The sequence below is a fragment of the Trachymyrmex septentrionalis genome, unplaced genomic scaffold (assembly GCF_001594115.1).
Source record: "Trachymyrmex septentrionalis isolate Tsep2-gDNA-1 unplaced genomic scaffold, Tsep1.0 scaffold79, whole genome shotgun sequence".
In the NCBI taxonomy this organism is placed as follows: Eukaryota; Metazoa; Arthropoda; class Insecta; order Hymenoptera; family Formicidae; genus Trachymyrmex; species Trachymyrmex septentrionalis.
In genome coordinates this window covers 1137834-1151564 of record NW_017305977.1, presented here as the reverse complement: position 1 = coordinate 1151564, position 13731 = coordinate 1137834, and the positions used below count along the sequence as shown (strand labels likewise).

Below are 13731 nucleotides of genomic sequence, written 5' to 3'. Positions count from 1 at the left end.
CTGTGCAACGTAAATATTGTTCAATTCAATATTATTTCATATTCTGAATATGAAATGCAATTTTTCAATTTAATTGAATAAAAAAAATTTTTATTTAAAAATGGATCATAAACGCTACTTAAATTATTCAAAATTATAAATAGGAAATTTTTCGTTTTAATCCAACTAAGTTCAAAAAAGTTGTAACGTAAAAATAATTGACTATGTCTTTTGTTTCTCTTTGATTAGAAGTAAAATGAATGATCGAATGTGAATACTTGCAAACCAAGTCGAACATAGAATATTAAGCTAATCACAGAATATTAAGCTAATCACAGCGAGCGACATCGGCCAAGCGAGATTAGATTATCCGACATTTATCCAATGTTGTCTCATAGTAACGTTGTTTATATTTCATTATATCTGTTAAATGATATTTTTATTATATCTATATAATTTCGTGCACTGGTTTAGCTGGTTGTAATTGAAGTAAAAAATGAATAACACATTTATCAATTGAAGAAGTGGTATAGCGAGTAACGTAGAAGACTCATAATCCAGAAGTCCCAAGTTCAAATCCCACTAAGGTGCATTTTTTAATACCAGTTTGAAGTAGTTAATTTCAGATATAATTATTATAAATGTCTTAGGAATAAAATTTGTAACTCTTAAATATGAATTTTTTTTTTTAAATATTAAACTAGTGTCAGCTCGGATCCAATCCATTTCAATTCATTTAATCCATTTTTATGGATTTAAAGTACGCATTAAACAAATTTTAATCTATTTTAATCCATTCTCGTTTGCTGGGAAAATAAGTAGATGTTAATATGAATTCAGTAGTGGAGATGAAGTCGTCATATAGAATTTTAGTATTACATTCAATTTGTCTCCATCTTTTTTCTAAACTTAATATTACAAGATCCAAGGAAATGTTTGTAAACATCGACACTCCCAACAAACGAGAATGGATTGAAATGGATTAAAATAGATTTAGATTTTCACAAATACGGATTCATAAATGTAAAAATGAATCTTTTTTAATCCTTAATGCATTTTTTTTATTCATTTATAGGAATTGTATAGAGCATATCTCTATGTCTTTCAATCTAAAAATAATATTAGCATTTTCTGTGCATCGTGAATACTACTCAATTCAGAAATGTAAATAGGAAGTACAGGTTTTTTTAATTCAGTTAAATTAAAAAATAATATCAGCAATTTCTATGCAACGTGAATACTGCTCAATTCAATATTCTGAATATAAAATGCAGTTTTTCAATCTAATTAAATAAAAAAAATTTTTTTAAATGGACCATAAATGCTACTTAAATTATTTAAAATTATAAGTAGGAAATTTTTTATCTTAATCCAACTAAGTTAAAAAATGTTTGAACGTAAAAATAATTGAGCTGCCCAGCAAACGAGAATGGATTAAAATGGATGGAAATTTTTTTCTATCCGAATGCGTATTTTAAATAGCGAATACTTTTTTGGGGATTCAATTGGACTTAATTAGATTCAATTGGATACAATTCGATTGGAAAACTCCATTTTCTATTCAAAATTTTGAATTGAACAGTATTCACAATGCACAGAAAAAGCTAATATTATTTTTAGATTGAAAGGTATAGAGATATGCTCCATGCAATTTCTATAAATGAATAAAAATGCATTCAGGATTGAAAAGCATTTATTTTAACATTCATAAATCAATATTTCTGAAAATCTAAATCTATTTCAACTTATTTTAATCCATTCTTGTTTGCTAGGTGTTCTTTTGTTTCTCTTTGATTAGAAGTAAGAAATGAACCTGCAAATCTAGTGATTTTGTATTTTTATTTCGTCGTTACAGAATCACGCGAGATGAAAGTGCGAAAAGTGATCTCACTCGAATTACAGAATCGACCCCCTACAGCCTTGAAAAATGGATGTATGTACCCTCAGAAAAGTGGATTTTGCTATGTAGTTTACATCCATTTTGACAGGCAGCAGTAGTGCGCGACAGCATTTTGCGATTATACAGGTCTTGGGCCGTCATGTCCTCTCTCAGGTTTTTCTCTGATTAGACGTAAAATAAGAATAAAAGTACTGAAAAGTGCTAAAAGCATCCAAATCGACTGCAGCCAAGACAAACATGTCATCTTGATCTTAGAGCATACAACAAGGATCTAATTTCCACCGAGAGTTTAAACCGGATCAAAATCCAACTTTTGCCGCGTGGCGGAAGTAGTATTACATCATTTCTAGAAGTTTTGCATGCCCTGCAAACGAGAAAGAATTAAAATGGATTGAAATTTTTTTTTATCCAAATGCGTATTTTAAATAGCGAATATGTTTTTTGGATTTAATTGAATTCAATTGGATTTAATTAGATTCAATTGGATGCAATTGGATTGAAATATTGCATTTCCCATTCAAAATTTTGAATTGAACAGTAATCACAATGCACAGAAAAAGTTAATATTATTTTTGAAAGACTTCGGGCTGGCCCCAATTTTTGGTAAATTTTACCTATGAAGTAAATATGGTAATCCGTGCATGTAATTAGGTAATCTTGCTACTTACCCAACAGGTAAAATTTAAGGTAGAACAACTAAAAGATAGAACAACCGGCCCTAGGAGATATGCTCCATGAAATTCCTATAAATAAATAAAAATGCATTCAAAATTAAAAAGCATTCTGACCATCGTATGGAGAAGAATCACAATTTTAAATGGGATAAAGTAGACATTAGATATAGAATCGTCATACAATAAAATATTAATATCTGAAATAGTAGACATTAAAAAACAAAAACATGGAATAAACAAACAAAATGACATGAAGTCTTTGCCCGAAACGTATTCTAACATTATACATTCTCTTTCTAATATCTTCTTTCCTTCCCCCCCCCCTTTTTACTGTTTTCTCAATTTATGTTTTCATTTTCGACATTGCGTTATTCGACATCGTGGAAGTCAAATGTTCGCTATTCTCGCAAATTTGCTTTAATTATTAGGTCAATTAGAAAGTTCCGTCCGTTTAGCGGCGAGTAGCTGTAGCTAAAACTGTTGATAACTCTAATATCTAAACCAAGCTTAATTTTTTAGTTTTACTATCTGCCAATAAAATTTAGTATACAAAAGTATATGTTTGCTCATCAATAATATTGCTTTTTACTGTATCGAAAATGTCGACATTTGAACGGAATAAGCGTCATTTGCACGAAGTGTTAATCTTTTGCTTCAAATGGAAGAAAACTGTAGCTGAAGCTCATCGAATGCTTGTAGAAGTTTATGATAATAGTGCTCCTTTCGATAAAACATGCAGAGAATAGTTTCGACGCTTTAAAAGTGATTTTGATGTGGACGACCAAGAGCATTTGAAGACGAAGAATTGCAGGATGGTGGATGAAAACCCATATCAAACACAAAAACAACTTGCAGAAGCATTAAATTGTGCTCTGTTATAGGCAACAAAGAAAGGGGTTTTTGCACCGAATTGTGACTGGCGATGAAAAGTGAATTTATTTCGATAACCCCAAACGCGCCGAAAAACCATTTGCGATCCAGGCCAACCATCGACATCGACGCCAGCGGAATATCCACGGAAAGAAGGCAATACTCTGTATTTGGTGGGATCAGAAGGGTCTAGTGTACCACGAGCTGTTGAATTCTGGTCAAACAGTCACAGGGGATCTCTATCGAGAACAAATTATCCGTTTGAGCCGAGCATTGCACGGAAAACGACCAGAATATGAAACGAGACAGCATAAAGAGATTTTGCTTCATGACAACGCTCGGCCTCACGTCACAAAACTTGTCAAGAAAACGTTAGAAGCACTTTCCTGGGAACCCTGCTATCCTATGCGGCTTATTCACCAGACTGTGCCCCTTCCGACTATCACTTGTTTCAATCGATGGCAATCGCACTTGCAGAGGAACACTTCAATTCTTATGAAGACATCGAAAAATGGGTCTCTGAGTGAAAAGCCTCCAAAGATGAGTCATTCTTTCGCCGCGGAATTCACTTACTGCCCGAAAAATGGGAAAAAGTTATCGCTAACGATGGACTATATTTTGATCGAGGTATTTTTTCATTTTATTTTTTAAATAAAACCATACTTTTTGCAAAAAAAACGGACAGAATTTTCTAATTGACCTAATAAAAAACCAATGTGCGATATGGATTACTATCTACTTACGTTGTCTCTTTTTTATTAATGGATCCTCAACATTTTTATGGATATTGACAAGAATATTGTTTTTCTGACTACTTTGAATTCTGATTTAACTGACTCGCAAGACACTACATGATATGAAGAATGTAATACCATAAATATTTTTATAGCGATGTTTGAATATTACCATAATATTGAAAAAGACTCGAGTGGAGTCGAAATGTTTGTTTGTTTGTAATTTTGTAATTATTATACGAATTTTATGATTGAATTTAAATTAAAGTTTGTTACTATATTACTGGCTCTTTGCTCTTCTTTTGCATATATTGTGAAAAGCATTTATTTTAACATTCGTAAATCAATATTTCTGAAAATCTAAATCCATTTAAATTCATTTGAATCCATTCTCGTTTGTTGGTGAGGCCGACTTAAAGACATAGAATTATTGTTAGTACGACTTCCGCAGCGCGGCAAGTGTTGCCGTATTCTGTGTGCGAGAGCCATAAGCATAGTATAAATACATACAGTAAAGACATTGAACTTTTTATGAAATCTCAAATTTTTAGTGCGCATGTGTCGATTTCCAACTAGAAATATGGCTGCCTTCAGTAAGTTGAAATTGCAAGTTAGGTTAGGTTAGATTAGCTGGATCTTTTTCCTATGAAATACAATTAACTCTTTCGCCTAGCCCGCAGGGGGTGGGATCATCTCGGATGCGGTCCGATCTCTTCGGTCGCATCTCGATATGATCCCGCTACGGGTTTAGCGAACCCGCGGTGCCTGAGCTCTAGTAATCCCTTTCCTTGCACCATGGAAGAGACCGAACGTCCGAGATTGCACCCGACTTCTCGGATGTCGAGCTGAGCCCTCTATAAAAGATTCCCCTGTCTCGTGGTAGAGGTGCGCGGCCACGAGATGAATGGGTGATGGGTTAATCATCCAACAGCGGCCAAGTGGGGAGCGCACGAACGCTAGTAACTGTGAAGCTATATAGACGGACTGTGGAAGTATAGACGGACTGTGTAAACTCTGTTAAGTGTGTATGTAGTGTAAATACTATATAAGTGTAAATGTATATAAGTAAATGTATATAAGTGAATGAACCGTTGTTACTGATTTAATGTTAAATTGTGAGGATAGTGCAGTTCTCTGGATCCTGGCTTGTGTTCTCTCTTGTGGCCACTGAGATGGAGGACGGCCGGAGACCTGCGAACAGTGAAGGTCCGACATGGAAACTCCAGGATATGAGTTATCCTTCGGGTTTTGTTTTCTGCTCCCTATCCTGGAGGTGTGCCGAAGGAAGTTTGTCAAGGAGTGGTAAGTACCATTCCACTTCTTAGCGAACATGTTCCATCAAGCGAGTCAATCGAGTGCGCTGTATCGAATGGATGAAAAGGCGGAGGTAGGTCCAACCAACCGACTTTGGTACACATTCGCCTTGCGGCCGTCTGGTGGTGTCGTCCTTGCCGCCGGATGGTCGTCCGCTTAGGCAGTCGCGGATAATGCTAGAGGCGAGTCGGGTGATTGGCCGGCGAGTCACCCGGCTTCTTATCTATCGCCGGCAATATATGCAACATGGACGACACAAAAAAGGAATTGACACGACGGGAATTCGGATGCACGTCACGGTCTCCCGGGGGTAGTGTACCCGCTCCCGGGCGATCGACCCCTACGGGGGAATCATGCGAGGGGCAAGTCGCGGAGTTGCCGGCGGGCTCCGCGGCCGATACGGCTACCGCTGAGGGCATCGTTGATTGGAGTGTGTGCGAGACTCCCGGTCCCATCACGCGTGGGAGGAGTACACTCCTTGAGCGGTATAAGCTCACGGGTATTCTGCCGACGCCTGTTATTGGTGAGTCTTCAAAGTGTCAGGACGATTTAATCGCGGACAGCCAGGACAGTGTTTGTGCTAAGGGGCCCGGGCCCAGAGTCGTATGTAATGTGCGTCTCCCCAGTGAACATAGATTGCGCGTTGTGGATGGTGACATCATACATTCGCCGGTTACAGTTGTCGAGACGTCGGATGCGCCGATGGTGGTCGACAGCCCGGGGAGGGGATTTCTCAATGGACTCGATCTCATCGACGGGTGCGACCGAGGTGATTCGAGGAAAAAAGAGAGGACGCAAGCCGAAGGGGAATAACGTCCCTGGGGCTAGATCCCTGTCTAAAATGAGTGCCACGAGTATGGAAGTCTACGAGGTTGATATGCTGGATCAGTCCGACTTCCGCCAGATCAAAAAGGACGGGCAGGCTGGCAAAAAAAGGAAGATACAGGAGCGTCCTTTAGATGACTCCCTGACCTCGAATCAGAAGTCCGCCGTTGAGAGCGTGACGTATGCGTTTCCTGAGATATCTCCCAGCACCATAATGACGGAGGCTCTGCGAGTTCTGGACGAGGCAAGTAGCGCGCAGCGAGAAACGTCGACGATGAAGGGCGATTTTCGTCGGAAGATCATTGTTGGAGTCGAGGTGGCTAAACAGGCTATTAGCGGCGAGGGTGGCGAACTTGGCCAGGACTCAGGAGCCAGCGAGGACATTGAAGGGACGATGTCACCAGCTTGAGCAAGAAGTGGAAGCACTCAAGATAGAAATGGGGTTAGTCCAGAGAGACAGAGATGGTCTCCGTGAGGAGGTCAAGATCTTGAGGAGGGAGTTTCATGGCTGTCAAGCGACAGGAGGGAGAGAGCTGGGGAGAGTGGGGAAACTGGCCGAGTTTCGTCTCCTCGATCTAGACGAGTCGGTGACGGCCGAGGAGATAAGGGCGGCTGTTGCGGCACGTGGAAAGGCGCTACCGAACGACGTTCGCGTTGGCCCACTGAGGCCCGGTAGCGGCGGCCTAAACAAACTGCGTGGTTGTAGTGCCCTGAGACTTGCGCGGATCTGTTGCAAAGGGACGGAGGACTTTGTGTGGATTGGTCGCGAGTGCGATTGGTACCGCTGGCCAAACGAAAGTTGCAGTGCTACCGTTGTTTCGCGGTCGGACATACGAGAGCCAACTGTAGGAGCACTGTAGACAGGAGTAGCGGGTGCTTCAACTGCGGTGAGGAGGGGCACACGGCCGTTCGTTGTCGGGCTTCGCCTCACTGTCCCGTCTGCGCGGCTAGAAACCTCCCGGCTGGGCATAGGACTGGAGCGGAAAGGTGTATTCCCTACAACAGTCCGGTGCGTGTGACCGTGGCTGCTGGGTCGGGTGACAAGGACAAGGACGTGGTGCGTAACGAACATGTAGAGCCGAGTGTTCCTGCGGCGGAAAGTGTTCCCCCTGTGGAGGAGGGGATATCGATGGACACGTCCAATGGCTAGCATTGGACAAATAAATGTGAACAGATCAAGACCTGCGCAGGACTTAATCGCGCGGGTGTGCGTGGAGGAGAGACTCGGTCTCGTGGCGGTTTCGGAGCCGCATTCGATCCGTGGCGGATGTTGGCTCTTCTCTTCGGATGTTCCGCCGATGGCTGCGCTGGCTTGGCAGTATTCGAATGTGCCATGTTCTCCTCTTTTCACGGGAGGGGGTTTTGTCGCGGTGGAGTGGGGAGAATTAGTGGTTTTTAGTTGCTACTTCTCCCCCAATCTGCCGGATGCCGAGTTCGGGAGAGGTCTGTGTGATCTTGGCGCGCGTGTACAGTCGTGTGATCGCAGACCTCTACTCGTGCTCGGTGACTTTAATGCTCGGTCTCCTGCTTGGGATCGGGGGGAACCCAATCGCAGAGGGAGAACTCTAGCCCGTTGGGCGGCTGGCCTGGATATGATCCTTCTTAACGAAGGGTTTGTGCCTACGTGCGTGCATCCGAGGGATATGATATGTGGCCGAAGCCGATAATAAAATTAAGTTTTTCTAAAAAATTAAATCAAATTTTTTCGGAGGCGCTATATTGTGTAGACTGTTATATTTGTATACTATATTGATAAAGTATTCTCATAATAAAGTATGCATTTGTGTATATTATTATTGCAACTTTTCATTTAATTTTTATATATTTAATCAATTATTATTTTTGATTTATTTATTAATATTGTTATTATTATTATTATTAATGTGAATATTATTCGAACGAGTTCGTTAACATTATATTATTATATAATTCTGATTTAAAAATATAAGAGTACTTGCTATAAACAATTTTCATGACACAATCGAATTATGTCCTTTTTTTTAGAAAAATCATTCTGTAGCTTTATAAAAACTCAAATTTATAAGCGCCTTTCCAATCCACAACATGCAGCGAGTCAGGTGACCTAGGACCCACTACATCAAAGGTGCCGATTCTCAATGTCCATACTATATGTACTTATACTGTACCGTAAGTGTAATAGGCCTTCTACAATGAGCCATAAGTCATAAATCAGAAGTCAGAAACTAAAAATTAATTTCTGTGATTGGTTTATTTCTAACTTATGACTTATAATTTATGATCTATGGCTTATTGTAGAAGGCCCATAAGTTGTAAGCAATAAGAACATATCCCCATTACTTTTATCTGACATTTTGAGGTGCGTTCCCTTGAAACTTGATTCTGTCAACTCCAAGTATCTTTTATCTTTATTCAGTATTCGGTGACCAATAAGGATAAACTAATACTCGAGTTGACAGAGTTGAATTTTTGAACGCAATCTTGAAGGCATGATCAGATCACAGTATAAGAATATATAAGGTGCATTCGGCATTGCAAATCGGAGATATCCGTTTGCTCTTTTACTTCAAAAATCATTCGGCAACTCGTATCTTTTTGCTACATGTCATCTTATCTGTGTTCGGCATTAACATTTCTAGAACTAATCGAGCTGCTCGATCCACTCCGGATTCAAAGATCGAGCTCGCAAAGCTAATACATATTTTTACGCCTAAATTAAATTCATAACCTGTATATTTATGATAATGTATCCAATTGATTTGTTAACACACAACGTACATTCATCTCTTTTAATACTTCTATTTTACAAATAGTGTATTTGAACTGTTATAATATCTGAGTCTACAAATGCTCAAACAAATGCTATCAAATAGAAATTGATGGAGTACATTATGTACACAATAATGAGGAAAGTAAGTTTTTAATTCTTTTCCTCTTTCTAAATTTGAAGTTACGTATTCGAAAACAAAGAAATTGCTAATTAATTTTTAAATCAAAGCTTATGTTGCACATATAGTATAAAATAAAATCAAACTGTATTAATATATTAAAGACTCTAATATAAATCAAGTGATATAACTTATAAATTGCTGAAATTTATTTTGCAATGTAGTATTTTCTTTTAAGAAAACACATCTTGCATATGAGTCTGCTACATTTATATGTAACGATCTATTTTTAGTATATAAGACTATTATCAGTTTCTAGAAAAGCGAAAGAGAAAAATGTTCAATTAATGAGATATTTTTTATTTATTAATAAAAATAAACAATTTCATTTTATAATCTAACCTTAAAGAATAGTTTACAACTTTGAAACGTTTGGAATTAATTTTTGGCACTCGGATTGCTCGAAAATTACGATCAAGTTCGCCATCTGCTCGCATCTCAAATTTATATTGCTGAACGCACCTACAGTGGGGACAAGCAGCGTCGATACCTTTGATCTTTTTTAGGGCTACTTTCATCAAGCTCCTATTAACTTAATAGGCCTAGTAACTTTGCAGGATTCCTGATGATCGGAGAAAAAAATGTGAAATGAACTGAAGAGTTAAACTGATGTTTCACTAATTATAATTAACTATAATTTTACATATATATATTGAACACAAAAATAGGTTATTAACAAACAGCTACCAGAGAGAAACCTTGTTACATAAGTTAGTATTACAAATCTATATTTATATAGATTTTTCTTTTTGCATTTTTTCTCCGACATCAGCTTCAGTTGAAATCCTACAAAATTACTAGGGCTACGTTCCAAAACTTCCTTTTGGAAAAATTTTACTCGAAATATATAGTACACGTAACGTATACTACAGCATATACAGGGTGTCCCATTCATCACCGGTCGATTTAAATTTCGCGCTATTTTTAAAACGATGCCGAATCTAAGATCGTGATATGCCTGAATAATTTGCACGTGTTCTTTCACTGTGTACTTTTCCATGATTAATTTCCCATCTGTCTAGATGACATATGTGAAGTTTGAGGTTAATCGGTTTGACGTTTTAAAAATAGCGCGAAATTCAAATCGACCGGTGATGAATAGGACACCCTGTAGAGTAAAATCTTTCTCGGAGAGAAAGTTTTGGAAAGTAGCCTTGGCTGTTAAGTTAATTGGAGCTTAGTGAAAGTGGCCCTTAGATGAGTTTTCAGGATCCGCCATGTTTTTGGTGACTAAATATCGTATCAATAGTATTAGGAACCACCGCCTATACTCAACAGAAAAAAGGAGATAAAAAATCTTAACTTTTCAAAATCTTCCATCAAATTGGTGATTAGTCAAATACATCCATGCATAGTCACGTTGCTTCATAAAATTAATTGCTGTAATCAGTTATTCAGAAGACATGTAAGTGTTTCGTCGCTAAGCAAGTGCAGCTATGTCATGGCGCGATTGCAATAACGGAGAAACTGGAGTTTCTGTTTTGATCGAGATTGATGTCACCAAAAACATGGCCGCTAATGATGCGCAAGCAAATATGCGCGGCTGAATGGAAACCGGGATCTTGTCACTACTGTACATACTGTATATCTTTATACTGTGGTCAGACTCTGTTTTTCTAGGGATTCTAAGCAATCATGGTAGTAGGATTAGTAGGTAGTAAATGGTATTAAAAGCGTAATGAAACGATCTGTCTCACATTTTTATTTCTCTTTACTTCAAATTGTTATTCTTATCTTCGTCTCTGTCTATCTTCACCGTCTCAAATCGCACAATCGAGATAGAGCATAATATACTGTAATGTATGTACAGGAGTGATTGTCATTGATCAAAAGTTTAGTATGGCGCGTCCTAAACACAGAACGAGTGCAGACCTATGTGCTGACTGCGGGACACTTGGTGAGCGCAGCATCATCTTTTCAATCATTTTTGTTACAATGATTCGACTCTGCTCGGCCACGTATGGCTTCAGTGGGATCGCGTCATTCTTATAACATAATCAGATAAACATGAGGCGAATACACATGTCTCGTAATTTGCTTTCAGTATTCTGACCATTGCAATTAAGATAAACTTAAATTTTTCTTTATATATTATAAATTTGCAAAAAAAAACTCTCATTTAATTATGAGAACATCATCTATCTCTGTTATTGCGCTGTTTCCAGAGCCAGGATGGGCATCAATAAATAGAGCTATTTTATTATGTGACGATTGTTGTGGGATTCATCGTAGTTTAGGGCGTCATGTGTCACATATCAAGTCGTTACACAAGAGCGTTTGGAATACATATCTATTGAACGTTAGTATACATTAGCTATTGTTATGTAGAGAGATGCTCTCTTATTGAAATTTTTACATGTGTATAAATCACTTTTAAAATAACTGAATAAATATTTAGATGGTGCATACATTGAGTGATAACGGAGCCAACAGTATTTGGGAACATTCCTTGCTAGATCCCGGCAACTCCAAGATTAATAGACGAAAACCACAGCCCAAGGATCCTTTACAGTTAGTATTTCATTATATACAATACACAATTTTATTTTGTTGCTGAATATATAATTTTCATTAACAGATACTTATTGATATTTTTAGAATGAATTTAAATAGAAATTGTTAGTTATTTGTTAGTTTTGTAATTATATATATATATATATAATTTATTCTGAACAATATAGGGACAAGGCTTTTGTGCATTTTCTCAATGTATAACTATTTCTTATTTTATTATTTGCTTATAGTCCAGTAAAAGCAGATTTTATTAAAGCTAAACATCAACACTTGGCTTTCATATTACGGCCAAGTAAGGAGGAATGTTGTACTGAGGAGGAACTCGATAGACAGTTACATAGTAGCGTTCGTACAAGTAATTTAGAAACTTCATTAAGACTGTTGGCGCAGGGAGCTAATCCCAATTATTTTTACAAGGTATATCTTATAATAATAATTTATATATATTCAAGTATAATAGACACCAATGTATTACATATAATTGCTGTATTGTGAGAAGATGTTTTTACTAAATTATACATGGTTGTATAGGAGAAAGGAACCACACCCTTACACGTGGCAGCTCGTGCCGGACAAGTTCTCCAAGTAGAACTTTTAGTAGTTAATGGTGCAAACCCAAGTGTAGTTGATTTAAATGGGCAAACAGCTGCTGATATTGCCAAGTAAGTATAGATAATAATATCATCATCTATGAAGAATATTTTAATATTTATTTTAAGTATCCTTTCTACCATTTCAGAATGGCAGGACATATGGATTTATCTGAACGTATAATTGAATGTATGTATGAAGTAACAGATAGATTGACATATCATATATGTTCTCGTAAGCCAAATCATCGAAGAGATCAACATCTCATTAGCTCTGATTTGTCTCCTTTTTTGGATAAAAACGAGTTAGTTCTGGAAGGAAGAAACAGATTACAAACGGTATATATATATAGACAATCATATGTTTTATTATTTATTTTTATTCTATGTTCTCATAAAATTTATTTATTTTTTTAGTTACCAAATCATTTGCTAGAGGAGTTAGCTATGGATATTTACGATGAGGTGGATCGCCGGGAAACAGAAGCCAGTGAGTATCGCTTTTCTTTTATCTATTATAAATTTGATTAAATATGCTATAATTGCGAATAGAGTTTTGTTACTAATTTAGACAATTAATGATACATTTCTTTGTCGTGCTATTCCTTTGGAAGGGTGAGTAAACATTTAAACTTCAGCAAAAATTTAGTAATATGTTGTACAAGGTAAGCAATAACTGAAATAATGCTCAGACAAGTAGATTTTCATATTTTATGCATAGTTTGGTTTTCAACCGCATCTCTCCCGGAGAAATGTACCGTTCCATTTCTGCCAGTTAATCCACAATTGTCATCTACTAGAAACCAAGGGAGACAAAAATTAGCGAGATTCACGCCGAAGGAATTCACTACTCTTATCGTAGATTTACTGGTTGAAGCAGGTCGGAGACATACGCTTGCTAACAATGCACTTCAAAGTAATATCACCAAATTAACTAAAGCAGTTATTTTATGAGAGTACTTTATACATTTATTATATTTTTATATCTTCTGTACTTTTTTTAGATCCCGCAGTATCTATGCTTCGTAAAGAGCAACTTGGTAAGCATGGATCGCAAGTGTCTGACGATGAACCTTTGTATGACAGTGTTGCGTCTGACGATGACTATGCTGCTCTAACATCTACAGATAATACTTCATCTGACATTTCAAACCAGCTGAAAACTAATAATGAGGTAAGTTATTTATCAGGTAATTAATGACTCTAAATATAAATGAATTATTAACAAACATGATTATATTCATCCTTAGAATAACAATACAAAATATTAGACATTTTTGTATAGAAATAGATGTTTTATTTTTTCAAACTACTACAAACTAAGATATATATATATGTATATATATATATATATACACACATACATACATGCATATATATATATATATATATATATATATATAT

The 13731-nt window shown here is 37.0% G+C and overlaps 1 protein-coding gene across 2 annotated transcripts in view; it reads left to right on the top strand.

Moving 5' to 3' along the window:
* Window positions 1-10826: 10826 nt before the first annotated feature.
* The window catches only part of LOC108754363 (ARF GTPase-activating protein GIT1), an 18058-nt gene continuing 15153 nt past the window's right edge, over window positions 10827-13731 (top strand). The window contains exons 1-10 of one of the 2 annotated variants that reach the window (XM_018496614.1): window positions 10827-10873; window positions 11034-11120; window positions 11389-11522; window positions 11622-11734; window positions 11968-12154; window positions 12269-12399; window positions 12477-12666; window positions 12745-12817; window positions 13049-13243; window positions 13332-13501. In XM_018496614.1, the coding sequence (XP_018352116.1) occupies window positions 11063-11120; window positions 11389-11522; window positions 11622-11734; window positions 11968-12154; window positions 12269-12399; window positions 12477-12666; window positions 12745-12817; window positions 13049-13243; window positions 13332-13501 (1251 nt within the window). In that variant the 5' untranslated portion in view covers window positions 10827-10873; window positions 11034-11062. Of the gene's footprint in view, window positions 10878-11033; window positions 11121-11388; window positions 11523-11621; window positions 11735-11967; window positions 12155-12268; window positions 12400-12476; window positions 12667-12744; window positions 12818-13048; window positions 13244-13331; window positions 13502-13731 lie in introns of both variants that reach the window. The other variant, XM_018496613.1, reaches the window with a different exon arrangement.